Raw genomic sequence first — 26,715 nt, 5'->3', positions numbered from 1 at the left:
ACTGTTCAACATGTGAAGTATTCTGAACACATAAAAGTTAGGGATTTGACCTTCTAAGTTATCTGTGGTGGGATTACCTATATCAAAGCAGAGATCACAAGCAAGTAAGCTCATATCCTTTATAATGAATGAAAATATTTCCAGTAGTGTCCCCCACGCACTATCTATCCAGGTCAGAGCTTTCAAGCCTAAGTAATTAAACAGTAGATTTCTGAATTTGTGGTTGTGGAACATAATAAATGCTCATAAGTTTCTCAGATAATGTCATTAAAGCCAGAAAAAGCTGGTCTTCTTTTATTTAGTTATCTAACAGAATATGGCCGGTTTGAACATTTTGACCACAGTCATTGATTTAACCTGCTGTTGCCACCCAGCCCTGCAGTTTATTAGAACTGGTGACTTACTGGAAAGATAAAAAGCTGTATAAACCACCGTTAATCTCCAGAAAGAGGTTCTGTCTTTTTGTCTTCCTGCTTCAGACTCATCCGTATATACGTCTGTAGTGCTCCTGGGTTTCAAACAGGGTAGGCAACTTAGTGTGGAGAAAGGAGATGCTCCAGCGACCTCTCCCAGTTTGGCTATATATATGCATATAAAGCCCTTCTGCAGACTCCGTTCCTTCTGCAGTTCAACATGTGCTATTGTCTCCAGCTGACAGAAATTGTGTTTTCATACCTACCGGATGTTCTAAATTTAAATACTATCGGTCTACTGTAAATAACAATGAAATACTTTACTCTGACAGCATTGGAGGCAGCATATGGATTCAAGTTTTAGACAACACTACATGTAAAATGCCTTTCCTTTTATAGCAGAATATATTTAGAGTCTTTTAAGCTCAGCTCCTGAACTGAGTATGATGCATCTAGTCATCCAGGCCAATCAACAGCAGAATCACAACTTCATGTCAGTGCAATACATTGTTAACTGATATGTCAGAAAATCAATTAATTACTTTTAAGTAGCAGTTAAGAGTATCCACACAATACTGCCATGTGAATTATTAAAGAAAGCAAGGTTGAGTTTTCTCCGCAATTGAAATCCTGTCTTAGAAGAAAGTGCAAAATGCTGCTTCTGCCCTGAAGCCTAATCAACATTATTGGGCAGGCAACAGGAACCAAAAGAGTGGTGGAGGGTACAAAATGGGAAGGATGCTGCCTCCCAAAGCAAAGGCACCAGCAGTCTGTAATGGCTACAGCTATTAAGAAGCCTGAGCGATAAACCTTCCCTTCTTCAGAGGTACAACAACCTCCAAATGGGAATAATGGCAGGCATGGCTCTGAGAGACTAGTGAGCAGAGCAGCGTGAGAAGGGCAGAAAGGACCTTCTGTGTCCTTCTATGGCTTCACCAAGGGACCTGCTCAGACTTTGTGCACCTCCTGTCACTCTCTGTTATAGATTTTCGCCTGGGACTCTCCCCTGGCATGCTGAAGGGAAACATAGCCTTAGTGGGACATCATCATCATGAAGCTTTCTGCTTTCTTCATGCCTTGGTCTGTTGGAGATGCTACATGGGTGAATAAATCAGTGAAGGTGGAGAGGTGACTGTGAGGTGGGATTTGGCTTGGGCTTCTGATTTCCTCTCTTCTTGTGGTGGCAAAGCTTCACAGAGTAGGGTCTGGAGGGCTCAAGCAGGTCTTGTTAGAGTGAAGGTTGGAAGGTTATCCCATCAGTGCCACCACCAGTGAGGCTGGGCAGGCTGTGTTGCGGTCCCTGCTCTGCAGGGTAGGAGCGTGCCCTGAGGTAATGGAAAGCTGACAGTATTTGTTGTGGCTGTCCCTTCACATCTGGAAAAAGCGTGATGTTCTTGGTTCAGCTTGGCCACAAGCAAAAGTGTCCCATCCGAGTCTGTGAAAGATGGCCCTTGCTCTTCTCCCTCCCACTGTTCTCTGCTCCCTCTTCCTTCTGCCAGGAACTGTGGGAAGGATTGGAGTGGGGGCAAAGAGCAACCCCATGCCCAGCCTGGATTTTCTGGGGTTTGTCCTCTCCATCACCATAGCCAGGGAGCTCCAGTTGGGTTGCATGCTGGAGGGGAGGATACAGCAACATGTCTGTAGCGCTGGGGTGCTACCACTACCCAAATGCTTCAGCACGCGGTGGGTTCAGGCTGCACGTCATTGCAGCAGGGACTACACAGACACCGTGGTTTGCTTCCTGGGGATTTTAGTCCTACCTTTAAACTACTCACCAAATCTCTAACAGTGCTTGAGGCCTGACAGATTGCTAAATGGAGGTCTGGGAAAGATTTTGCTCCAAAAGCTAATGAGTCATGGTGTATCTGTGGTGCCTGCTTTTCCTTGTCTGCGTGGCCTGTAGGAATTCTGGCTTTGCAGGGTTCAGATACAGAGGTCCCGGGTCTGGTGCTTTCCAGGCAGCTGCCTGGCACTGGAGAAGTCTAATAAATGATTCAAATTCATGACCCATACTTGTCAGGGCCCTCTCTGATGGCGCTTCTTTGGCTTCCCAGATCACATCTGTCCCTCTGGCTAAGGTGAGAAATAATAGGTAATTTTACACACACACACACTTTTTTTTGTCAGAAAATGTCTGTTCATCAAAACTCAAGCTTTTCACAAAAACATATGTACTGGTTTTGACTGGAAAACTTCCTTCAGCTTCTGGGGTGGGATGTCAGGTCAAACTAGAGACTGCCTCTGCAACTCTGCCTGGATGTGGGAGGCCCCAGTCCTGTCGCTGCTCCAGTTGTACTCAGCTATTCCTGGACGGGACCCGCTCCAACAGGAGAAGCTGGGAGAGCCAGCCGCTTGGCGGCTAGCGCTGTGCAACCTTCACCTCCTAGGTATGGCTCATCCTGGCCACCCAAGCAAGCCCCCTACCCACGGGGAAGGTTGGAAGGTTTGAAGCCCCACATAGGAGGAAAACTTTCTGAAGTATCACGCTCAGACAGGACATGAGCTCCCAGCTAGACCTGTGCCAGGTCTCTTGGCAAACCTTGAGCAACCAAGAGGCGCAAGGTCTTCAAGATGGTAACAGAGATGTTGGTGGCGTGTTGAAATCTGCATGGGAACAGCTCTGCCAGGCTTCTAAGTGTGGTTTCATTTGGCATTTTAGCATTTTAGCTGTACTGTGGCACATGTGCCCGACGTTGTTTCCAGTCCTGTATTTCAAACCAGGTTAGTCTACACCAGTCTGAGTCCGTGGGCTAGCTTCTGTGCTGGTAGAAGGCCAGGGAGAGGAGGGAAACTGAGCTGACAGAAAATGTGTCGGTTCTGCAGTGATTCCGGCTGAGTCTGACTGAGAAAGTCTCCCGTAATGAACTGAAGTTTTGTCTAAAGTGCGCGGGTGGGTGGCTCGGGGTGGGGGAGGTAACGGGCAGTCTCACCTCTTCCATGTGGCCATGTAATTACAGCCTGGGGTAGCTCTCAGCAGAGGAGAGAGAGATGGAAACAGCTCATCAATGCAGATACAGCTGCTGCAGACACAGCAGGGCAGAGACCCTGGCACTCGGGGTGGACAGAGAGTTGGCATTTGGCTATGGCACAGGCTAGCTGGGTTGGCATCGTTGCTTGGCCAGGTCATCGCAAAGCTCCCTCTCTTGGCCAGCATCGACCTGAGACCTTGTGCTTCCCTGAGCCTGCAAACCTGCAGCAGAGCTCAGCACGGGGATGGCCACGCAAGGCAGAAAAACCCCGAGCGCTGCGTAAAGTGTGCGCTGGTACCTCCTCTGAGACAGCCGCCGAGTGAGGCAGTGGGCAACGCTGGCAGGGGGAGGCAGCTGCCCGACGGCTGTGCCCCCAGAGCGGCAAGTCAGCAAACGTATTCCCAGGTTGCCAAGGCTCCATCTTTTTCTAAAAGTAATCATTTCACAACTCTTTGACTTTATTTAAAGGAGGCAGTGATGGAAGGACAGCTTATGTCAAAAAAACCAAATGGATAAACATGCTTTTGATTGCTTTCAAATGTCTAGTAAGCAGCTCCAAGACAAATGAAATTTTAGCTGTTGTTCTGAACGTCTCACAGAGTTTGGTTTCACTGGAGAACACATCCAGCTTCAGCATGGTGAATGTGCACATAAATATTATCCCTTATCCAAAAAAGTCCTGGCATTTGAATTTCCCCAGTAGCCATGTGTATTTTTCAGTGAAATCCACCCTCATCCACAAGCTTGGCAACCCCCTCAGAGACACGGGCAAATGCCCGTGACATCCCACTTCCAGAAAAACAACCTGCTTCAGAAGGGGGTTGCTAAACGCTCTGCAAAGAGGATGTAGTGCTTCAAAGCTAGTTAAAGATGGTGTTGCATGTCGAAAACAGGACGTGTGCTCCATCCTGTTTCATTCTTACTTGCCTCTTTGGGTTTTTTTGGTCTGTGTTATGCTTTTTTAAAATATGTCAGTCATTTAGCTCAGTTCAGAGAACCCTAAAAATACTTCTGTTCATAAAGTGAAACTCTCTGTGCTTTATTGAGTAATATCTCTGCACAGTCTTAAAAAAAAGATTGACAGAGGCTGGATGTTGAGACGGGAAAGGAACACCAGATTACATTCATTTCCTTGCATGTTTTTTTGTATAGCACAGGCCACAGAAGCCCATCGTTTCTATAGGGAGCCCAGACCCTTGTGTTCAAGAAATATAAGTTTAGCAAAGCATTGCAAGGTGCATAAAGGGATGCGTGTGGGAACCCAGTCATTTCAGTGTTCCTGTCTTGCATATTCAGTGAAGTAAAGGTTTTATTGTTCACATGAAGCTGGTTTGGACAGGTGTCCTGCAGTATGTGTGGGGATGTAAAGAGCAATATATAAGAAGACAAAATGCTACATAACTTCGGGAAACCTGCTTTTGTTAACAGGGCAATTTTTACAGTTTTTGGAAAGCTGTATAGCTAACGTCCCTTCAGTCTGAAAACAGAAGCCATTTAATCTGCTTTCATTTTTCATATTACCTGCTAACGGGACGCCATCAAATGGCACAGTGTTCCCAGCTACTTCCATTTTATTTCAGACTGATGTTTACTCTTGCTTTACAAAACAGATTATAAAGCTTCCCAAGGACTAATCTTAAAATTTGTGCAATGCTCCAGGTTACTGAGGTTAAAAAGTTATCACAGCCCTGGCTTCCAGATGATCTGAACACCAATAGCTTCACTGAAAGTTCATGAGAGTTTCAGGTCTTTATCACCTCCAGAAAAAACAGACTTCTATTTTTTAAGCTAATGCCTTGCCGAAATGTATGTCTTCCTTAAATAAGTATTGGGTCAGATCTTACTGCTTGCAGTAGATATGTACAAATTAAGAATACCTCTTTTCTTGGCTCTCATAACCTCCTCTCTGCCCCCTACCACCTCCAGGCTAACACTGTAGCATACAGCTGAAAACTGGCTAGTGGGACAGTGAGTGCGGTTGATGCAACAAAAATGTAGCTGGGGTTTCACTTGCATGTTCATTTGACCGTCTTTGCACTGTTGAACACACACACTGTGAGTAAAAAGCATTCATCTGAAAGGACTGATAGCTTTTTCCTAGAATCCCAAAATAATCAAACTAAAATAAGTGGTAAAGAAAGTCTTTTGCAATCTCTTCAATTCTCTGTCAACTAGGGTATTATAATACAGAAGAAAAGTATGAAACCCAAATCCATCCTGGGTCTGCAGTTTAGTTTTCCCTGGAGATCCGTCCTCTCTGGTGTCAACATACATGTATCTTGCATAGCCTTATCATTCTTTATCTTTATGTAAATGGCCACAAGGTGCTCACACTCTGATAGATGGGCAACAAGCAATAGGAAAAGGAAGGTGAAAACTGATAATAAAAAAAAAACATGAGAGAGCCGAGGACTAAAGGTCTGTACATTTCAAAAGCTCAAACCTAACACTATATGGAGGGATGGAAAGAAGGAACGTTTTCTGTAGAGTTAGCATCTGAAGATAGCAGCTAGTGGGGGGTACTTTATCTGCCCTGTAACAGAGGGACTATTGCATCTCCGCCGAACCACTGTCGGCAAAGCCCAGGAAACATCTTGCCGTGCAGTTGATGAAACATTTGCCTGAGGTCTCTCGCAGTCCTCCCGTGGCAGTTGAATAATGTCATAACCCAGGATTGTGTAAGAGTTGCTAGAGTGGTAGAGATTGTACTGTTTCATTTCATGTCACTGGGCTTTCTGTTGGGTTTTCCTTTTTTTTCCTCTTTCTGGTCTTTTCCTTGGGAAAAGGAGTATGTTTCTTCTGCAGGTCTCTCCTTTACTCAGGCAGTGTTAAGACAAAGTTCAAAAGAAAGGAAAACCACTTCTTGTTTTCCTGTTCAGTACAAGAACAACAGCCAAACAGCCCCAAACAGTTTCTGAATTAGCCTTTCCCAGAAGTACATTTTATTTCATTGTCCCTTTTATACCAGCTGTGGTGCAAGAGTTCCTGTGATTCCACGGGAATTGGAACCTGATCTCATGGCCTGACAGCTTCAGCCGTTCCTGGAATAGCTTAAGCACACGCGCAATTTTCCTCATAGGCAACGTTGCATGTGTTGAAGTGTTTGTAGGGCCTATAGGTTTGTGGCCATATGCTGACAAGTGAGATTTTAGCATTTTTATAGAATATAGTATTTAAAATCCTAACAGTGGTCTCTACTTGAAATGTGAAATTTGGCCAGCAGCAAATCCCCAGTAAATCTCACAGCCTTTTGTTTCCACATGCATTTCCTGATTTCATTAGAAACATCCCATCCTGGAATCTGGAAACACAAACAAAGAAAACAAACAAAAAAACCCATATCAGCTATGCATTTGGCAACATTTATTTTTGTCTACCCAGATACAACCGCTCCTAGTTGATTTTGTTTCTTCTTATCACTGTCTGTGACCATCTCTCCATTTTCTAGGAGGAGAAATGGATCACAAAAGATGAGGTGAAAAAGTACAGGGAACACATTTGGTATCCTAGCCAACACTCCCCTCCTTAAATTAAAAAAAAAGAGAGGGGGAAGATCCCCGTGTGGGCCACTAATTGCACAGGGGTTTTACACTGCTGTGGTACAAGAGATGCTCTGTAAATCTCCATTGCAAGCTAGCTTCTGGTTGTCCTCCAACTGCCTTTTGCACTCTTTCAGTGACTGCAGCATTTCGGCATGCTTTGCAGAACAGCTGGCCTAAACTTTGGAGCCTGGTTTAACTCTTTTGAAAACCTCTCTACCTGTCTATCAATCCTTTCCTCCATTCATCCTTATATCTATTCATCTGTGAATTCCTATGAAATTGCTGAATTTCACACTTGGTGACAAAGGTGACAGGCTCTTATACACATATAGCACTTGTACAGTTGTACACTTCTAGGAAGGATTATTTCCTCTTAAACGCCAGAGAACTGAGATGTATATCACTTTGCCTACAGAAGAAATTTCAAGTTTTGCAGCTACTGGCTCATATTTACAGATTTATCAGAACACAGTGGCCAACTTCTGTTACCATTTCTCATACAAAATTCCCATCCCAGGGATGTCACTGGAATTATTCCCACATACAGGGTGAAAGAGGTTGGGCTTAAACTGTCCTGTGTATCTACTGGAAAAAAAATTCTCCTCTTCAGAGTCAGAGGCATTCTCATGATACCACTGTCTGGTGTTAGTGACTATAAAATACTCCAAGCAGAGGAAGTCTGCAGAAAGAATCATTATCCGTATCATTACTCTATTTACTGGTAGTAGACCCTTGCACCTTTGAAACAGTGCATCAGCCAAAACAACAGGAACAATCCCAACCTGGTTTCTAACAGCAAAACTCTGAACTTAAATCTTCATCCACTTCCACTCTAATTGGGCAGAGAAAAATCATCTGAGAAGCTAAATGAAAATTACTAGCCTATAAATGCCTGAGGCAAAAAAAAAAAAAAAAAAAGAGAGAGAGGGAGGGAGAGGAGAGAGAGAAAGATGGGAAGTCTCATGTGAGTTTGGTTAGTGGAAGGAAAAAAAACACGTACTAAGTATGGCTGCATGTCATTTTTCAATTTGCTCATGTTAAATAATGATCTCTAGGGCAGAGAAAGAGTGGAGTGAAAAGGAAGAGCTCTCCCCTCATCTTGTTTAGTTTCTGCTGGTCTTTTGCAGTGTCTGGCCACTGCCTGGCTATCATATAAACTTAACCATGAACCACGGGCAGTTTGGTATGTCTTCTCCTCTATCCTGGACCATGTACCTGATGAAGAAAAACAGAGCAGCCACTGGCTTTTTTGGTAAAGATTTCTTTATCTTCCTTTTAAAAAGTTTTTCTTTGCATTGTCATGAAATAGAAATCTTGATTGTAAAGTAATAGAAAGTATTGGGTGGAAAAAACTCTTTAAAGTAATATAATTTCTGTTGGAGCAAAATAAGGAAATCTCTCACTGTGTGCATGTATGTGCATTAACTTCCACGAGACAGTTGAATACGTATGGGGGCTTTCACTAGTCTGTTAAGTGTGTTGCAAGCCTTTTTAACTGAATCAGTTTCTTCAGAGGAAATACTTCAATATAGTTTTTATTTCAAATGCTTGGGATGGGGGTGCCACCAAAGGCAGAGGGAATTGTGCTGCTGAGTGTGGCGGTGGAAGGTGATGTCCATCCGATGGCACTTAGTGTTCAATGGTTTGCAACTTTGCAATAGCAAAGTGATCACGGAGGACCAGGTAGTGCAAATGGTCGTTGTCAATTGATTTGAGTCCCAGGGTTATGATCACTAGTGATGCTTTTTTACACAAACTAAAGGCTCAGCCTATATGCTTGATGAGTTTTTAATCCCTCAAAAATGACAATGGAGTAAAAATTTTCCCATCAGAGTGTCAAAGATAAGATAACTTTTTATCACAAGGGTATTTTAGATAAAATAAGAGGAATTTTAACAAAACATTAAAAAATTATATAGACCCTGCCAGGGTCCATTTTGCTGTGTATCTGTCGAGAATAAGACTGCCTTTTCCAGCATCACTGGTACCTCTTGCACAAACAGTGTGCCAGAGAGAAAGACTTCATACTTTTTTTAATATTTGTGAAATTTGTGTCTTTTCTATAATCCTGGGGCTAACTTTGTTCTTAGTGACTCTTTTTCTGCTAAATATTTACTGAGCTAAACAAATTGATATTTGTGTGCAAAAGGGTTTTATAGCAAAATTTTAAATATTTTTATGGTTTTGATTTTAAAAGACCCAATGAAGAAGAAAGGATGAAAGTTGGAAATGAAGAAAGGAAGATCTATTACTTTTCATTCCCACTCGAAGATTCCTTCACTCTTCCTCTCCCACCCCATGTTTTAGCAAGTCTTTACGGCACCTTCCTCAAAGGGTGCTGTTAACATTAACTGCAGCAAAGATTCTGTTTGCAGTTAGACGAGGGGACAAATTTACTTCTGCTTTATAGTCCATGAACCCCTAGAACTCTGAATTCCACTGATCCTAAATCAATGCCAAATTGAGGGGATCACCACTTGTTTCTGTTGCAGAGCACTTGGGAAGACGGCATTGAATCATTTTGCAATATACCTAAGTGCTAGATAAAGCCTGACACTGAGGACTTACCATCCCAGTGCTAAGAGGTGGTGCGCAGGCTGTGACTGCCGGAGGAGCAGCCGTGTGCCATGCCCCTGGGACAAGTCAAGTCTGGCCTTTCGCTGGTTTGCTTTCACAGAGCTTCACGCACAGTGCAAGTGTTGAAAAAGCCTGCCGCGCGGCTAGGTGATTTATTAGGCTTTTCAAAAGCAGGGAAAACATTGAGACATTATTTTTCTGACCTGTCCAGCTTATTATGACCCATGCCTAGAATAAATGTTGGTGTTTGTGGGATGCTTTCTACTTTGTAAGGTACGGGGATTCTTGGTGGTTATCTTTTTCATAGCATCTGAGAAATAAGCCTCTTAATTTCATGCTCGCTTAAGAGCATGGAATAAGCAGCAATTTACAGAAGGATCACAGAATCGCAGAAGGGTTGAGGTTGGAAGGGACCTCTGGAGGACATCTGGTCCAGCCCCTCTGCTCAGGAAGGGCCACCTAGAGCTGGTTACCCAGGGCAAATGTGAGTGTCAAGTTAGAAACATTAGTTGTATTTTAGATTCCATTTTTAACAGATGCACGTAATTCTCGCTCTGTAAGACGCTGAAGATACTGTAGACAGAGTGTTAAGTGGCTGTCACAAGAGATGGTTTATGTAGTGCATAAACCAAATGAGCAACTACCTTTGTTTAATATTGTCCTGTGTAGATTTGATTTAGTGGTGATAATTCACACCTAAAAATCATGCAAGAATGCTTTGTGTTGGCTAAGAAAGGCTAAAACCTATTGCTACATATGTCTGTTGCCTAACAAAGCTAAAACTAAGGCATTTACATCCCTAATTTCATAATTGTGCAAAAGAGCTAGAGGAAAACAGATTAAAATGTCCTGTTGTCTTTTAAAACGAACTTGCCAATTTATAGATGGCACATTGTGCCACTGGGTATCATGTGCAACATCTGTAACTGGAAAGCAGTAGACGAATATGATCTTGAGCTAATCTTGCTAAGCTTTGTTCCCTCTACAGCAAATTTCCTTTTAAAAGAGTTGTGTATTGTAGTTGGTATTCAGGGAGCCATTTATTATGACTTGCTGCCAAGAATATTTCGTGCTCTTGAATATTCTATAAGGTTAGGGTATATTTCAGGGCAGATTTGTAGCAAGACTGAAGTTAAAGGTCTGGAATTACAGCTTTTCTTCTCACCTACCCTGACACAAATCAGGGCCTCGCAGCTAGAATTGAGTAAGCAGAGAAGCAGGCTCCTGGAGGACTTTGTAGCTTGGGGGAGATGGGAGGCATCGGGTTCTGTTAAGCCCTACTAGATGGCACTTCCAGGCCACGGGAGGACAGCCCTAAGGTGGTCCAAGCCCAGCATCACTGTCTGGGGACAAGGAGGCGTCAGAGAGGAAGAGGCAAGGACGGCAGGCTGCCTCAGCATCCCCACCCGGGGTGCGGGGGGATCTGGCTCTCCCTCGGGACCACGCTCCGTTCCCTCGCTGGCACAACGATCCCATCTTGGACAAACGGGAGCGGAGCCTTTGATACGAAGTTGCACCTCATTATGACCTGAGGGAGATCTGTGGTTGAGATCAAAGGCTGTAGGTGCCATACCTGGTAAATTAAAAACGGTTAAGAAAAAAACCACCCCAGAGGAGTAGCGATGATTTCCATTAAAACAAAGTAACACTTTTGTAGCAATTATTTACCCGTGTTTTAAGTCCAATTACCGGTGGTGAGGAATGCCAGACTGACAGCCCTGGAAATGCCAGCTCCTGCCTCCGTGGGAGCAGCAGTCTGCTCCAGGGCCGCCCGCCAGACCACGCAAGAGATCAGTCCAGCCACGTCCTAGGACTTGCAGGGAGGCAGCCCCATGACTTCTCCAGGAAGCCTCGCCCCACCTCTCATGCCCTCACCGGCAGAGGGGTGATCGTTTTTTCCCCTACAAGTCATTTTGCCCTGTCCCCGCAAACGCTGTGAACCTCCTGTGTCCCACAAAATGTGCCCATGCAGAGTGAAGACTTGGCGTAGTATCGATCGACGCTGGACATGGACCAGGGTTTGCCCAGTGTGAACTGGTGTGGGCCCACCAGTCTGAGCAGAGGTGTACTGTCATACCTTGCCTGGAGGCTACTTTTTAAAGCAGAAATTTACACTAGAGTTAAATGAGGATTTAGGCTACAGAGAGCTGAAGGAAGTGCCGCAGTTTAAACAGAGAAAATGCTGAAAAGGCAGATAATTCTTCAGTCTCAATGAGAGTGACACCGAGACAGAGAGTGGCACTGAGAGTGATGCTGAGACTAAAGAATGAGCTGTCTTTCCTACAAATTAAAAACGAGCCCATCTCTAGTACTGCTGTGCTAGGGTATCCAGACCTGTTTTGAGTTATCCTTGGGGCTTTGAGGATAGGTCCAGTGCCACCAGAAGATCCTCCAACTGGCCTGTGGAAGGGCAAAACATAAGAGCTCAGAATAGCCTGTCCTGGACATGAATGTCTTGGAAAGTCCTTGTTTAACCGACTGACACAGATGGTTCCTGCAAAAATTTGCATCATCTTAGGAGTCCCCTAAAATAATCAGAATGTGGAAGTCCCCTAAAATAATCAAATTGTAAAACAGTTTTATGGGTTGAACTGTAATTGTACCAAAAGAAAGTAACACTGAAAAAAATATATAAAAAGGAATGAAACAATTTGGAAAATATACTTGTCCTTAGACTAACAAAAATAAAACCCAGGGGAAAGCAACATGCCACAAAGAGTATCACAAAGAATAAACCTCCTGAGTGATTTTGGTGCTTTTCGGCTCTGGGGAGGGCACGTTTTGAAAGGAGTGCAGAATCTGGCCTCAGACCTCCTGCTTCCCCTGCTGGTGCCACTGTGGGATTAGTCATGTAAGATTTTAATGAAGGGCAATATATCTAGCTGTACCTGTCATTTACACACCCCCAGGGAAGACATACACAGAAAGATCCCAAGACAGAGTTTCATCTATTATACACAGGCATCACCGTCAGTTGGTCAGCACAGGCTTTGTGTGCCAATGAGAACAGCTGAGCATCAGGTCCTCTCACTACAGAATCACTAAAAGCAAGTAACATTCAGCATCTACATACAGTCCTGAGCAGCTGATACTGAAACATCATTAACACGGAGAGGTCTTACAACACTGGGTGTGCGCATCCTACGTAAAGTATGTCACACACACACACCTGTACTAGATTTTTCTAGCAAATTCTTATTATCAAACCAAAAGAAGAATTACAGCCTTACACAGAGATAAGACTAGCCCTAGTACATCCTGCTCTTTCCTAGGCCTTGTCCCGTATGCACATGCTCAACCTAAAATTGCAGATGCGTCTTACTGGGGAAGTTCAGCAGAAGATTATATGTGTCAATGTTGCAAATGCTGGTGCTGCCTTAGAAGTAAGTGGTTTTGTAGCTGGAGTTTTTGTTATTAATCAGGATCAAAATTATCCAAATATTCTTCTCTTTATATTACTGTGTTTAAAGTCTATATCTAGAGAGTTTGACAACACATCTTCCTGAAACTTTTCTAATTGCTAGGCCACACATCCCACAGCTGATGAGCTGGCTTCTACAGGGAGGCTGCTCCCTGCTGGGTACAGGGCGGCTGGCATGGGGCTGGCACCGGCATACCCAGGCTCAGACCTGCTAAGCACAGGCAGAGTCAGGTGCAGGTGGGATGTTAAGTGGAGAAGAAACAATTTAGGAAATTAACTTGTGGCTTTGTCTGTGGCTGTGAGAATGCATTAGTGGTGCGGAGCGTGGTTAATAGCGCCTTCACATCTCAGTCAGGCTTTTCTTCCTCCATCCCCGGTTCGATCAAGGGATGTTGCAGTGAAAGTCCCAAGCATGATCCCCCTAACAGCTCAGAAGCAAAATCCTTTTCTGCATGAAGTCATTTCTATGTGCATGAAGTCATTGCTGTGCCGAGGAGGGTTAAATACAAAGTGTGCTGGCCAGTGGAGAGCAGACAGATGTGGAACAGGCTCAGTTGCCAGCTGAAGGCACTCACAGGGCCTCATGTAGCTGAGACCAGCCCTGTTGTCCGAGACAGATGCTGGGAGAAGCCTAGTTCAGGGCAAGGAACAGCTTCTAGCCAAATCTCCATCTGTACCTCCTACAGAAACGAGGTATCTGGGATTTACTACTCCTAATCGCTCTGAGATTCACGCTGGGAGAGTTTTCATGTTAGCTCTGGGTAAAGGAGCTCTCTGGGTCAGGACGGCAGCATCTGTCCCCCAGAGAATCCCTCTCTAACCACAGAAACTCCTACTGGGGCTCACACAGCAAGGGTACTGCCTGCCTTTCCTGGAGGGCTGCAAAAATATCAAAGTAAACTGGCTCTATTTCACACCATGTGCTGTATTTGAAGCAGCAAACTGGATTCGAGACTGAAAGGCAGTTTCTGTCTCATCCAGTCAAATTAAACCTGAAGCTTGAGCTGCAATAGCTTCTCGCTGCATCCCCTCTACAGCCTCCCTGGGAAAGAGACCCCGGTTGTTCCTTTGCTGCCAGTTTGTTGGGCAGCTACTGGAAATGCTCTGCAAACTCACTGCGTGGGGCACTCTCACATGGGCAATGAACAAGGTACCAGCATTTACCCCATCACCCTTGAATGGGTGATGGAACAAGGGGAAACAGGGAGAGAGAAATAAAACCCTCCTGACCCTTAAAAACAGGAGATGAAGGGCAGGAAGGAACAGGAAGAGCAGAGAAGCCATCCCTTCACTGAGTGCCTTTCCTAATAATATCACCTGCTGATACGAGCATCACAATGTCATGCTGGGAATAACATCATCATTTTCTTCTGAACACTTCCTGTTTCATCATTCTAGTCTGTCACAGTTTCTAAATGGTGAAAGTAACGTAGGAAGAAGAAAAAGGATGCAATTAGCATCCTTATTTCTCCTAGCTGTTAACTCCAGTCCGAAGTGTTGCAAGACTACAACTTTCCTTCTGGCAAGGCTGGGAGGGAGGGAGGGAGCCTCCTCTGGAAACCGCCTTTCTTCCTTTCTGTTATGCTGTGAGGAGCTCCTTTTCCTTAGGATCAAAGCATCTCCGCATCTTGTTGACCTGAACAACTAATCCCTTATGTAGAGGGATAATGGAAGGACATTTTGGGATTTAAAAATCTCTCTGTCTTAATTTCACTGTCTCAACTTTGGGCCAAAGTTAGCAGTGATTTAGGCTTCTGTACAAAGTCTTGATATCTCTTATTTATTTGCTGAAAAACAATGCTTATGTCACAAAACTCCCCTGTAATGGAGGTTTTTTTACTGGCAGAGTGAGAGCCTCCCAGTCAAGAGGCCACGGATGATGTCCCAGAACTTCCCAGGTCAGCAGTAAAGTGCTAAGGGGGTGCCTAGGGAAGGCGCTTTGTCCCAAGAATACACCGAGGCTTTCAATCTCCTGCTTATGACCCTATAGGAACTTTTGCAACCATTTATAATTTGTACTTAATTTTGACCGAAAACCAAGCAAACCAACCCTGAGAAAGGCAAACCCATACCAAGTAATTTGGATGAGATGCAGTGTGAATGCTACCCTTACATTTTGCCTGTTAGCACCATGGCTATAGTGAATTCTTTTTCCTAGACTGAGTACGTTCAGTGACCTGAATCTCTGGTCAGTCACCGCTAACTCCAGGAGCAAAGTCTGGGGCACAGGAGGGAAATCTACCTGCACAGCTCCTAGCATACATCAAAATATCATCAGGGCTTCTCCAATATGACCTGAGCTGTCCGGAGCACTCAGGGCTGGCTGACAGCTGAGCTGCAGTTCCTGCTCCGCCGGCATGCTCTCGCCCTCGGAGGGGCTGGAGCGGGGAATAAAGTAGTTATATTAATTCTGTGCCATCTGCAGAATCCTCCTTATGCCAGAGTTGTTCCCTGCTGTCCAGGTGGGTCAGATTTACGGCTCCTTTTAAATGTCCTGGAACCAAAGTAGCTGGGCTTTTTTCTTTTATTTTTTTGCCCCATTGCTGGTACAAGGCATATGTAGTATTCCTACCAGAGCAGAAGATCAAAAGCCCAAATGTTACAATTAGTGCTGGAGGTTGTTATGATGTGAACCTGAGTACATAAAATGCCACAGAAAATACTAGGTGTGGGTGATGTTATCTGCGTGTAATGAGCATAGTATAATGGCACACAATGCGTATTTTTTGAGTCTCCAAACCAGAAAGTACTTATACCAGATGGCAGCTTTTCAAAAATTTCCATTCCCTTCTCCACCCCATACTCCCAAGTATTTCAAGTAATTGACTTCTCCTCTAGGGATTAGCCACAGTAGAATCATATTAAATGACTAATTTTCCTCACTTAGCCTCCCCTCCCCCCCCTTTTAATTTTGAACTGTGTGGAGAAAGAAATCATCCAAAAGCTCTGAGTGTTTGCGTGTGTTTGTTTTCCACAGCCCTCTAGAATGGCCTCGAAATCATCTGGGCTTCTAGGTCATGCTGTACATCCCGGCACTTTTTGGCTTCGCTTCTACTATTTCTTAAACTTTCCCCTCCAAGGTGCTTGTCAAGCTCTGACTTGAAAAGTTCAAGTGATGTTGAATCTGCAGCTTCCCTGGGAGCATATTCTCCTGCCTATTTGATCTTAGGATCAACGTTGCCCCTGCTCTTAAAATTGAACTCGTTTTACTTCAGTTGGCATCTGTTATTTCTTGTCTTATCATTTTTAACTAATGAAAACAGTCCCTCCCCTTCCTCTTCATAGTTGACTTTCATGTACTTGTAAACCGCAGTCACGCTGTCCCCTTGGCTTCCCTTTTGCCCCAAATTATATGTATGTATTTAATTCCTTTAATCTTTCCTTATAGGCAGCTCCTTCCACATCTTTAATCACTGTAGTTGCCCTTCTCTGTAATCTCTCTCATTCACTGATATATAGCCAGTAACACAGTGGCCAGGACTAAACCCATTGCTCTCCCTGGGCTTTGAGTGCTGGGAAAGTAAGACTGGATGCTCCCTCGGCTCTAGACATGACCCCTCTGCTTCTGCACCTCCAGATAGCCTATCCCTGCTTTTCATGCACCAAGTACCCAAATTCCACTTTGAGGAAAGCAAAATGCATTGCATCCTAACTGCACAGTGATGCATTTCACACGTCTGGTGCACAGGTATGGGGAGCGTACGCAAGACAAACCGCCGAAAGGTGTTTTTGCAGTGGAAACTTTAACCCAGTCTCCACTCCTACCCACAAGTTTATCAACAGCTGTGTAAGACCAAGGAGAAAACAGTCTCACTGGTGATATTCTAGCAAGTATTTTTAAAGCCAGATTGGGATGCTTCTTGTGAAGTAGAGGAGGAGAGAGGCACCCGCTGCCCTGCGCCTGGCTCTGCGGGCCCTGGCTCTGGGCGCTAGCAGCAAGCAGACACCACACACCTGCACACTGACGCACACCCGCAGCAGGAATGCACAAGAAATGAGCCTAGCCTTGGCTTTGACCCTTAACGAACCTCCCAGCAAATCTGAGCTGGCCTAAGTGGGATATAAAGGAGGGGGGGCATCAACACAGGCTGCTGCTGCAGTAACTTCATGATTATTAAATCTCCCGCTTGAGGAAATGGGGAGGAAGGGTGCCGTGGAGAAATGTCTCCAGGGGTGGCGGCACTGGTGAGGTGCTGCATTGGTCATGCGGTTGGGCGCACTGCGGTGCTGGGCATTGAGATCGCATCCCTGCCGGTAGGAAGAGTCAGCCGAATCACGTTTCACCACCCATCCTTTTGGGACTCTGCCCGGTCTGAGCTCCTCCTTTGGCTGTTGGTTTGACTCATTCCTTCACCCAGCAAAAGCCTAAGAGGACCTGCAGCCATGGGCCTGCAAAGCTGGGGTTAACGCTGGATGCAAATTCACAGTTTAGCCTCTCCTGAAAGTTGTCCTTCCCCAGGTGTGTCCCCTACTCCCTGCCCATTGCTGCCACCAGTTGATAGTTTGAGTCAAGGGAGACACAGCTCTCTGGCTTGCAGTTTCTGAATGATGAGGGAGGTGAAATGGTAAAAGGTAGCTCCCTTCTTATGTAGGTCCATGCCCTGGCCATCCATGTCTCTGATAACATGCCGAATATCCAGGCAAAGCATTCCCACACCCTGAGAACAGGAGTCACGTCTGCCTCCCAAAATATTTTGAGTGACAAGAGCATGGATTCATCTGCCGTATTTGAAAAGAAAAAGGCTCATGGCTTCTGCCCAGGAAGAACGAGACAGGCTTTTGACCACCGTTATCACCTAGAGGTCCTAAAGAGGGTAGAGGGTCTTTGGGAACTTTTTCAGTAGTAAACTTGGGTCACAAGTAATAAGATGCCCAAGCAAAAGATATTGAATGAATATGTGTTATTTCATCTTTCCTCACAACCTCTCTGCTTTGCATAAACTGAGCTGCAGCCAGTTTCCTGGCTTCCAGAGTGAATAACCTTGTATCAGTTAACAGAGATCAAAGACGAGATCCCTGGAGGGGTTTAGGCAGTTCCCCCTCCCTGAAACGGAGGGAAGTTAGACACACTACACCTGTGTAGTCCTGGCCACATTTCCCCTGTATCTTGCTGGCCATCTCACAGCTCATTCTTGGTGGCATCATATGTGCACTTTACATGCTGGGATGAAATACGCATTTTTCATAGTGTGTGAGAGATCACTGCAGGAAATAAGGAGAATCTTGTCTTTTATTTACCAGCTGCTCCTTTTCTCTGTGCAATGTTTCATTATTCCAGTAGCCCAAAAATAATTTAATATACCACTATAGCAATTTTTTTCATGTCAGTCAGTGGAATTACCCATGCTGGTAACAGCTATGCAATAAATACTTGCAGGGGCAATTCAGAAGCCTCATCCTACACATTGCATTCACAAGCATTAACCCACTGATTCATCACTAGTAGAAGCAAGCACACTTACACCACTATAAACATCTTTAAGAGGCCTTAATACATATATTAAATGAATTCAGGTGCAAGAGGTAGGAGCTGACCCACTGGATAATGCCACGTTAAGCCCAGATGCTCCAAACAATTAAGTACATGCGTAATTGCATTCCCCACAGAGGTTTCTACTGCATTCAGCAGAAATGCTGCTAAGAATGAGGTTAGGCATGTTTCTAAGTGTTGGCACGATCAGGGTCTGTAGCCAGTTCTCTCGGTTTGTGCTCATATGATATGTATGCCAGCCCTGTTAAAGTCTGCATTTTTTTCTCCTTTAACAAGATGTTTTGTTGCCTGCCTTGTGCAAGTTTTCTCCTGTCCCACACGTGGCAAACAAGTGGCCATTGCTGCCTGCTTGGCCAGGGAATATTTACCTGTGCAGTGAGAACTTGCATTGTGTTCAGGCTCTAATTCGCCCTTTGCAATTTAGGCTGTTTAAAATTCATCCCTAAATTGTTGCTCCCTCTCTCATATTTCCGAAGCTTTTGCTTAACTATATTATGTAAAAAGCTCGGTGCTTTGTGGTCGAGTAATCCTGTATGACAGAGGCAAGGCATGGTAGATAGAGATTCACTTGTGGTTTGTTTACGGCTGTAATAAATTGATGTCAAAATACAAATGTAAGCTGTGCTGAATGTGAATTGGTGAAGTTATAACACCAGTTGTGATTCCTGCTTCAAAAGGATTCCTGCCCTAGAGACTGACTGTCCGAGCAGCATTAGGGATGCTAAAAAGTTTTATCATGTGAGAAGAAACATCAGCTTTAAATACCCTGCATCGATTCCTTACTTTGCCTTATCACTGATGTTCCCACAAGCTGCTTAACTCACTAATTCCTATTTTTCCAGAGTACCTGCACAAGATATAGTAAGGGGACAGTAAATTCCTATGAGAGTTCCTCTCTTTGTCATGCAAAAATAAAATTATAAGGAAGACGATGAATTGAATTAACTAAACAAACTAAAAAAAAAACCCCAATAACCAAAACCCAACAACCCACGTGTAGTTAGTGTTAATGGGCATGTAAAATACATAGCTCGATCCATATCAAAATATCCTCACCACGGTATTTTCCCTATCTGCCCTCTCTCACTTACCTCCTGAACTTACCTTGCAAAAGCTTCGCTTCTGTGCAGTTAAAAAAAAATACTGTCACCTTTAGCCTACGTTAACGTCCTTCATCTCAGCATTGATAATGGTGCTAAGTTATACAAAACTGTGAGCATGTAGTATTTTCCGCGTCTTCTGTTAAATCGGGGCATTTTGTATCTTTCTGCCTATCCACGTGTGTAATAGATAGGGTTTATTTTGTATTTATAATAAGGAGTTCAGATTAAGACAGGAGGCAAAGCAGCGAGTGAAATTCAGCTCAACATATTCATTAATTTAAATACAAATTAACCTCCTGGCTAAAACGGGGGGGGGGAGGGGGAAAAAAAAATCCCAAACCAAACACTACATGCATATTTTAACATTTTAGGCGATGTATGTAGATATATGTACATCAGTAAAATAACTCATCTTATCTCTGCAATGCCCGTAAAAAGTTATCAGCCACTAATATACCCCAATTGGCTTTTAAGCCGTGGTTTATAACTGTCATTTGCCTGTATAATTTTTTTTTCCCTTAAAACAGAAGGAAACTTTTCCTTGATAATTTAAATTCGGGATAATTTCATACGAGAAAGAAGTAACTGTGTAAGAGACGGACTTAAAAAAAAAAAAAAAAAAAGAAAGAAGAAAACCACACACAAACCATTAAGTCCTGGTGTGAAATATAGAGCTTTCTGCACCGAACTCGCCTGCTGAAAACAGGGACCTGTTGCAAGTGCGGCGGGAGGGAGAGAGGGCGGGAGGCTGAGCCGCCCTGCGCTCCCGCCGCAGCGCTTTGGGGCCGGGGGGGACGGCGACACACAGAAAACCGGCCCCGCGTCCTTCGGCAGAGGGGAAGGAGGGGAAGGAGGCAAGGGGCAGGTCATGCGAAGATGAAGCCGTAACCCGCCGGCGCGGAGGGCAGGCGGGGAGGTGCCGGGGAGCAGCTCCGGGCGCGGATGGGCAGCGCCGGGATGGGCAGCCCCGGGCCCGGCGCCGCCTCACCGGTCCCCCCGCAAAGGGACGGGGGGGCAGAGGGAGGCAGCCGGAGCCTTGCATCCCCCCCGCAGAGGGGAAGGCGCTCCTGACCGCACTGGAGGGGTGCGAGGAAACCTACACCCGGGGCTTGTACCGGGAATTTGGCGGCAGGCGGCTGCGCCGCTTCCTGCACTCAGCTGCGCTGCGCGGGTCTCCGCGCAAGGAGCGCGGCCCCGCAGGGCACCCGGCGCACCCTTCTGCCGGCAGCAGGCTCCGGCGAGGCGAAAGTCGATTCCTCTCACCCAGTGCACTCAGCCGGCTTTCAGTTTAATTGCGGATAAACCAGATCGCGTAAACGGCAGGAGCTCGCCCTCTGCTCCCGTCCCCGCAGGTCGCGGTGTGCCAAAACGCGTACCGACGGTTCTTTTCCCAGCTCCGGAGGGTTTCCAAAGCGGGTGTCGGCAAAACCGAGGATCCCCTCTGTCCTGTCCTCGCCCCGGGGTGGGGGAAAGCCGCCGCCGGCGGGGGGTGGGTGCCGGGGGCTCCCGGCCAGCCGCCGCGCAAGGCGGCTTCTCCCCGCGGAGCCGCGTCCCAGGGGATGCGGCGGGTCGCGTCCCCCGCGGGACCGCAGCCCCCCGGTGGGCTCTGGCGGGGACGGGCGGGGCTGGCCGCAGCGGGCCGAGCAGGCGGCGGCCGCCTTCCCCGGGGGTCGCTCCGCGGCCCCCCCGCCGGCTCCCCTCCGACGGCGGGCGGCGGGCCCCCTCTGCCGGCCCCGCCGCGGAGCTGCACCGAGGGCCGCCCCCGGGGCCGCCGCCGCCTTGCGCAAGTCCCGGCGGCGGGCGGCAGCCCCGGCCCGCTCCCCGCGGCCCTTTCCGAGCCCGGCTCCCCCCGGCGAGAGGCGGCCCCGGTGGTGTCGCCTCCGCGGCAGCGCCCACCCCACGCACGCACTCCCACCCACCCCGCCGCAGCTGCTGTCGCTCCCCTTCAAAGCCCGCCCGGCCCCGGGGGAGCCCGGCCGGCCGCCGCCGCGGCTGCTGAGCTGGCGGGGGCGGCGGAGGAGGCGTCCCGGGGTGGCCGTGGGGAGGGGCGGCCGTGCCGGCGGGGACGCGGCGAGCACACGGCGAGACCGTGGCGGGGCAGGGGACACGGGCGAACGAGGGGTGTGAAATTTCACGGAGGGAACCCCAAGCCTGTGCCAAGAGCGCCGCGGGCACGGGCGGGGGCTCCGCCGCGACGGCGGCAGCGAGTCGGGATCGCCCCGTTCCCAGCCCAGGGAACGCCAGCGACGGCCCCACGACATTCGCGACCAGCGCGAAAAAATAAAAGAAAAAAGAAAGAAAACCACCGAAAAAAAAACCCCAACCCAGCCCGAAAGGACAGCCACGCCTCCACCCAGCATCCTCGTTACCGGCTCCGCGGGCCCAGGCCGCTGGCAGGGCGGGCGCCGGCGGCCCGCTGCTGCCCGTGCGACGGTGCCCGCCCGCCGGCCCGGCCTCGCTCCCGGCGGTGCTGTCGGCAAGGCCCGGCCGGTGGCTGGGCTGTGCGAGGGGGGGAACGTCCGCCGGCTGGGGGCCCGGCGGCCTCCGCCACATGTCGAGCGGCGATGGGCGCCCCTCGGGGCCGCGTCCTCGTCCGCGGGGGCGGGAAGGAGCGGGGCAGACGGGGGACACCAGCCCGGCGGCGGCTGCCCGGGGGCTGCCGGCTGCGACCCCTTCCGCGGGGAGGAAACGCCCCGGAGCAAACGCCGCCGGGAGCTCGCCCGGGGAACGCGGGGCTGCCCGCCGGGGTGCGCGGCCGGCGGCGGGCGTGTGCCGGGGCTGCGTCCACGGCGCTGCGGGCACCTCGCGGGCACCAAGCTCCTCGGGGGCGGGTGGTCCGTACGCGCAGGGCAAGCGCGACCCGCACCGGGGCCAGGCAGAGCCGGCGGTCCCGCCGCTGTGGCCGCCCTCACGCCCCCCGGCAAACCGCAGGCGCGGAGCACCCTGCACGTGGCTGCGGCGGGCCCCGCCGCCAGCTTTGCGGTGGGCCGGGGGAGCGACAGCCCGCGGCGCTCCCGTGGGTGCGCGGTTGCGGTGTCCGCGGCGTCCCGCCGACCCGGCGCTCACCCCCCGCGCCCCACAGTAGCGGCGGCGGCGGCGGCGGGCGCGCCAATTCCAGCAGCCCCTGGCCCGCGGCCGCGCCCTGGTTGCTCCCGGAAAGGGCTGTGATTGGCCGGCGCCCTCCCCGTATGCAAAGCAGCCGGGGGAATGACATTCCTCCGCACTCCGCCCGCCGCCGCCGACTCGCTCCCGGCACCTCCATTCATCCCGGCGGCGGCGGCGGCGGCGGCGGGCGCGGGGCGGCGGGGCGCCGGGCGGGCGGCGCGGACCCCGGCCCAGCCCAGCGCGGCGGAGCGGAGCGCGAAGCGGCCCGGCCCGGCCCGGCCCGGCGGTGCTGCGGAGCCGTGGGCGGCCGGCCGGCCGGCCGGCAGGAAGCCTGCGTCCCCCGCGGCTCACGTGAAGACCCGAGAGCTCTCCGCTGTGGAAATGCGCTTTCTCTGAGCGGGCGTCTGGGCTGGAGGCTGCAACTTCTAACCCTGGCTGGCAGCTTTGGGGGGTTGATCTTCCCCGGTTCTTCCCGTCTCTCTCCGTGGGGGACAGCGGCTCCTGCACCCCCGCCCGCCGCCACCTCCTCTTTTGCGGAAGGAAAGCTTTCACTCGTTCAAAAGTAGTGGCTTTTTTTTTGTTTTTAAATCGGGGGTTTTTTTAATTGTTGCTGGTTGGTTGCTTTTGGTTTTCAGTGTGCGCGTGTGCGTGGGGGCTCTCCGCGCTGGACACTCTCCGGCAGTGTCCATCCCGCTGGCCGGAGGCGGCCGAGAGAAAAGCCATGTTTCCGAAAGCAGGCTTCCACCTGCTGCGGTTAAAATATTGTTAAGCAGCCGGTTCCTGTGGCCGAATTAGAGGAAGACTGCCTCAGATACCGAAAAAAAAAAAAAAAAAGAATTGGCGATGACTGCCGAAGTTGTTGCAGACTGTTGGTTTGACTGCTGAGGAGGACGCGAGTGAGAGAGAGAGAGCGCTGTTGTACACACAAAACCACAGAGAGAACCCACAATTTAACCAACATCCCCAAACCCAAGTTTTCAGCTGTGGACCTTTTAGCCTCAGAGCTTGCGATCGGCTGCGACCTTTCTTTAAATTGGTGAAAGACGTTGTACCAAAGACAAGTACAAAGATAGAGATTTAAAGCCTGAATGCCATGCACTGAGCTTTTTCTTTTCTTTTTTATTTTTGCGCAAGAATGATTGAAAGGTCGTGACACGAGCGCTCTTAGAGCAACGCGAACCAAACTACTGAAGCTGATTTTCAAGGCTGCTTAAAAAAAAAAAAAAATCTTGCCGAGAACGTTAATGGATTCCTGTTGTGTTTAAATTCTCTACAGATTCTCTTGTAAATATTTTATGAAGTACAGTATATGTGTGCGTGCGTGCGTGTGTGTACGTGAATATATACATACAGTTGTAGCCAGCTGACCTTTGATCAGAAAGTCTAGCTCGCGTACCGCCTGCTCCGAAGACTGACCCGGCGTTTCCCTCTCTTAAAGAGCGGGTTTTGCCTACGGAAGACGCTGATGTCTTTTGTTTTCTCTTGGGACTGTAGAGAAATCACCTGGAAGACACTGATAGGCAACTGACTCTCTGGGAAGCCCAGGCTTTTCTGCGTGCGTTTCTGACCCCGTCTTGTGTTTGACTTGCCTAATTTTTTCCACGCTGCTTGGGAGTTTGGAAGGAGCTTTCCCCCCGATAACTTTTTGCGTCACGGCCGCAGACTAGATGCGCAGGCGTCGCGGTAAAGCCCGGCACGGACGACCCTTTCGCTTATCGGATTAACGTGATCTGTTCCGCAGCGCCGGGACGCCAAGAGTTAAGGCTCGGCGTGCTCGCTATCTCAGCCGCCTTCAGCAAAAAATTAACTTTGGGGACTGGCGTAGACACAAGTTTCCCCCGGGTCCTCAGCCTGTATCCGTTTATGTTGGTCCCCAGAGAGCAGATCGCTGAAGAGTTACGCTCGTTTCGCTGTTTTGTAAAAACTCTGTGGAGGTCTTTCACTCAAAAGGCTTGTTGTGATGCGTATCCCCGTAGATACCAGCACCAGCCGCCGCTTCACGCCGCCCTCCACCACGCTGAGCCCGGGGAAGATGACCGAGCCGCTGCCGCTGCCCGGCGCCGAGCACAGCGGCGCCTTGCCGGGGAAGCTGCGCAGCGCCGACCGCAGCATGGTGGAGGTCCTGGCGGATCACCCCGGGGAGCTGGTGCGCACCGACAGCCCCAACTTCCTCTGCTCCGTGCTGCCCACCCACTGGCGCTGCAACAAGACGCTGCCCATCGCCTTCAAGGTACGTCTGCCGGCTCCCGAAAATCGCGCTTCCTGGGGCAGGGGCGGCGGGGCGGGCCGGCGGGGAGGGGAGGAGAGGGCAGGGCAGGGGAGGGAGGGAGGGAGGGCAGGCAGGCTGCGCGCCCCGCGGCCGGGGGGCACGGGGCGCCGACCCCCGGGCTCGGACCCGCACCCGGACCCAGCCGGCCGGGCGGGACGGCTCGCCCCGGCGGGGTGGCCACGTCGGGGCCGGCGGTGGGGCGCAGCCGGCCCCGCGCCTCCTTCCGTTCTTCCTTCCATCCTTCCTTCCGCGGTCGCTGCCACTCGCGACAGCGTGGGAAGGCGTGGGGCGAGCGGGCGCGGCGCGGCTCTCGGCCGGGCTGGGGGAAGGAGCGAGCGGCGGCAGCTGGGGCATGCGATGGGCTGGGCAGGCTCCTTCCAGCCGCTGCCTCCCTCTTCGGCCCATTCATAACTCCGGTGGTGAGAGGCGGCTCTGCCCAAGGGAAAAAAAAAGAAAAGAAAAAGAAAAAGAAAAGGCCAGACCCGAGGAGTTGGCTGCCCTGGGGACCAGATGCCGGCGCAGCCCGCTGCAGACGGATGCAGGCGTCCCGGAACTGAAGGAGCCCCGGGCTCCCCCAGAAGCCGCCCACAGCGGCGGCGGGTCCCTCTGCAGGCAGCCCCCGCGGAGCAGCGTCCTGCCGGGGCTGCCGCCCACGGGGGACACCCGCCCGCGTCCGCGGACTCGCCGGCGGCCAGCGCCCGGCGGCACCGGCCGGCCCCGCGCTGGAGGTGCCGGGCTTCCCCCCGCCAGGCTGCCAGGGGCTCTTAGGAGAAAACACATCTTTCCTTTTTTTGGCTGTTTTTTATAATAGTAAATGCCGGGGCCTACCCTGGGCAGACCCTGCGGCCGCTTGGACTTCTCCTGCTTCCAGAGCCCCTTGCTAAATCTGTACTCGGTAGCCCAAGCAAGGGGCGCGGTAAACCGCGGCAAAAGATGGGGGGGAGCATACCTCGGGCCCCCCCGCCCCTGCCCCAGGCCGCCGCCGGCCGTGCTGCGGGGCGGTGCGGGACCGGGGCCGGGACCGGGGCCGGGACCGGGGCCGGGGCCGGGGCCGCGGCCCTGCCGAGCGGTGCCCCCCGGCCGGCGGGGGACAATTGCTGCGCTTTCCTCCCTTGCCCGGCCTGCTTTCTCGTTACCCGGGTTCAAGGAAAATTCACCACCACCACCACCACCCCCCCCGCCTTGGTCACCCTCTTTTTTGAGTTGGGTCTATCGCTAACTTCTTGAATGCTCGGGTTTTCTTGCTACTGATGTAGATACGCATCCGAGCAGGGAAAGGAAAAGCTAATTCTTCTCGTTATCCTCTTCTCCGAGGCGGGAGCCGCAGAGACATGCAGCTCCCTAGGAGCCCCCGGGGTTAGGTTTAGGATCGGGATTTGTAAAGTTCGCGCTTTCTTTTGCGGTCGCTGCTCGAGTCCGACCGCCTCGGCACCGCTTTTCTGAAGGCGACCAGACCCGAGTCTTTCCGAGGACTTTTGGGGGGGGAGAAAAGATGGAGCAGGGAATCAGTTCAGCTCCCAGAGCTTTGGGAAATCCTGCTAAGGAGACGGCTTGAGGGAAAAGTGGTATTACTACGCCTGGAGAGTCTTCTTGTTTTACGCATATGAGTCCGAGGAAAGGGAGAACTAATCGGCAGGGTCAGTTCCGAAATTCACACATTTAGGTTAATTATCACGCTGTCACCCACGCACTAGGCAACTGCTGCTAATTACTCGGGAAGCTCTCCTCCCGGCAGGCAGAGTCACCGTGGGGAACAGGCGTGAAAACCCGCTCCGCCCCGCCGGGAAGGGAGATAAGCCAAGTCCCCAAACGTGGCCGGTGTTTC

The 26,715-nt window shown here is 49.8% G+C and overlaps 1 protein-coding gene across 6 annotated transcripts in view; it reads left to right on the top strand.

The window, feature by feature from the left end:
- RUNX1 (RUNX family transcription factor 1) overlaps nt 1-26,715 on the top strand; it is a 175,555-nt gene that overhangs the window by 73,760 nt on the left and 75,080 nt on the right. For 3 of the 6 annotated variants that reach the window (XM_072846225.1, XM_072846190.1, XM_072846183.1), the window contains exons 2-3: nt 8,052-8,176; nt 24,598-24,851. In XM_072846225.1, the coding sequence (XP_072702326.1) occupies nt 8,089-8,176; nt 24,598-24,851 (342 nt within the window). In that variant the 5' untranslated portion in view covers nt 8,052-8,088. Of the gene's footprint in view, nt 1-8,051; nt 8,177-22,830; nt 24,852-26,715 lie in introns of those variants that run through there. The other 3 variants (XM_072846214.1, XM_072846197.1, XM_072846205.1) reach the window with 3 other exon arrangements.

Source organism: Ciconia boyciana, chromosome 1, assembly GCF_034638445.1.
Source record: "Ciconia boyciana chromosome 1, ASM3463844v1, whole genome shotgun sequence".
NCBI lineage: Eukaryota > Metazoa > Chordata > Aves > Ciconiiformes > Ciconiidae > Ciconia > Ciconia boyciana.
Note: the sequence above shows the minus strand (reverse complement) of the source record. Positions and strands in the feature narration are given on the sequence as shown.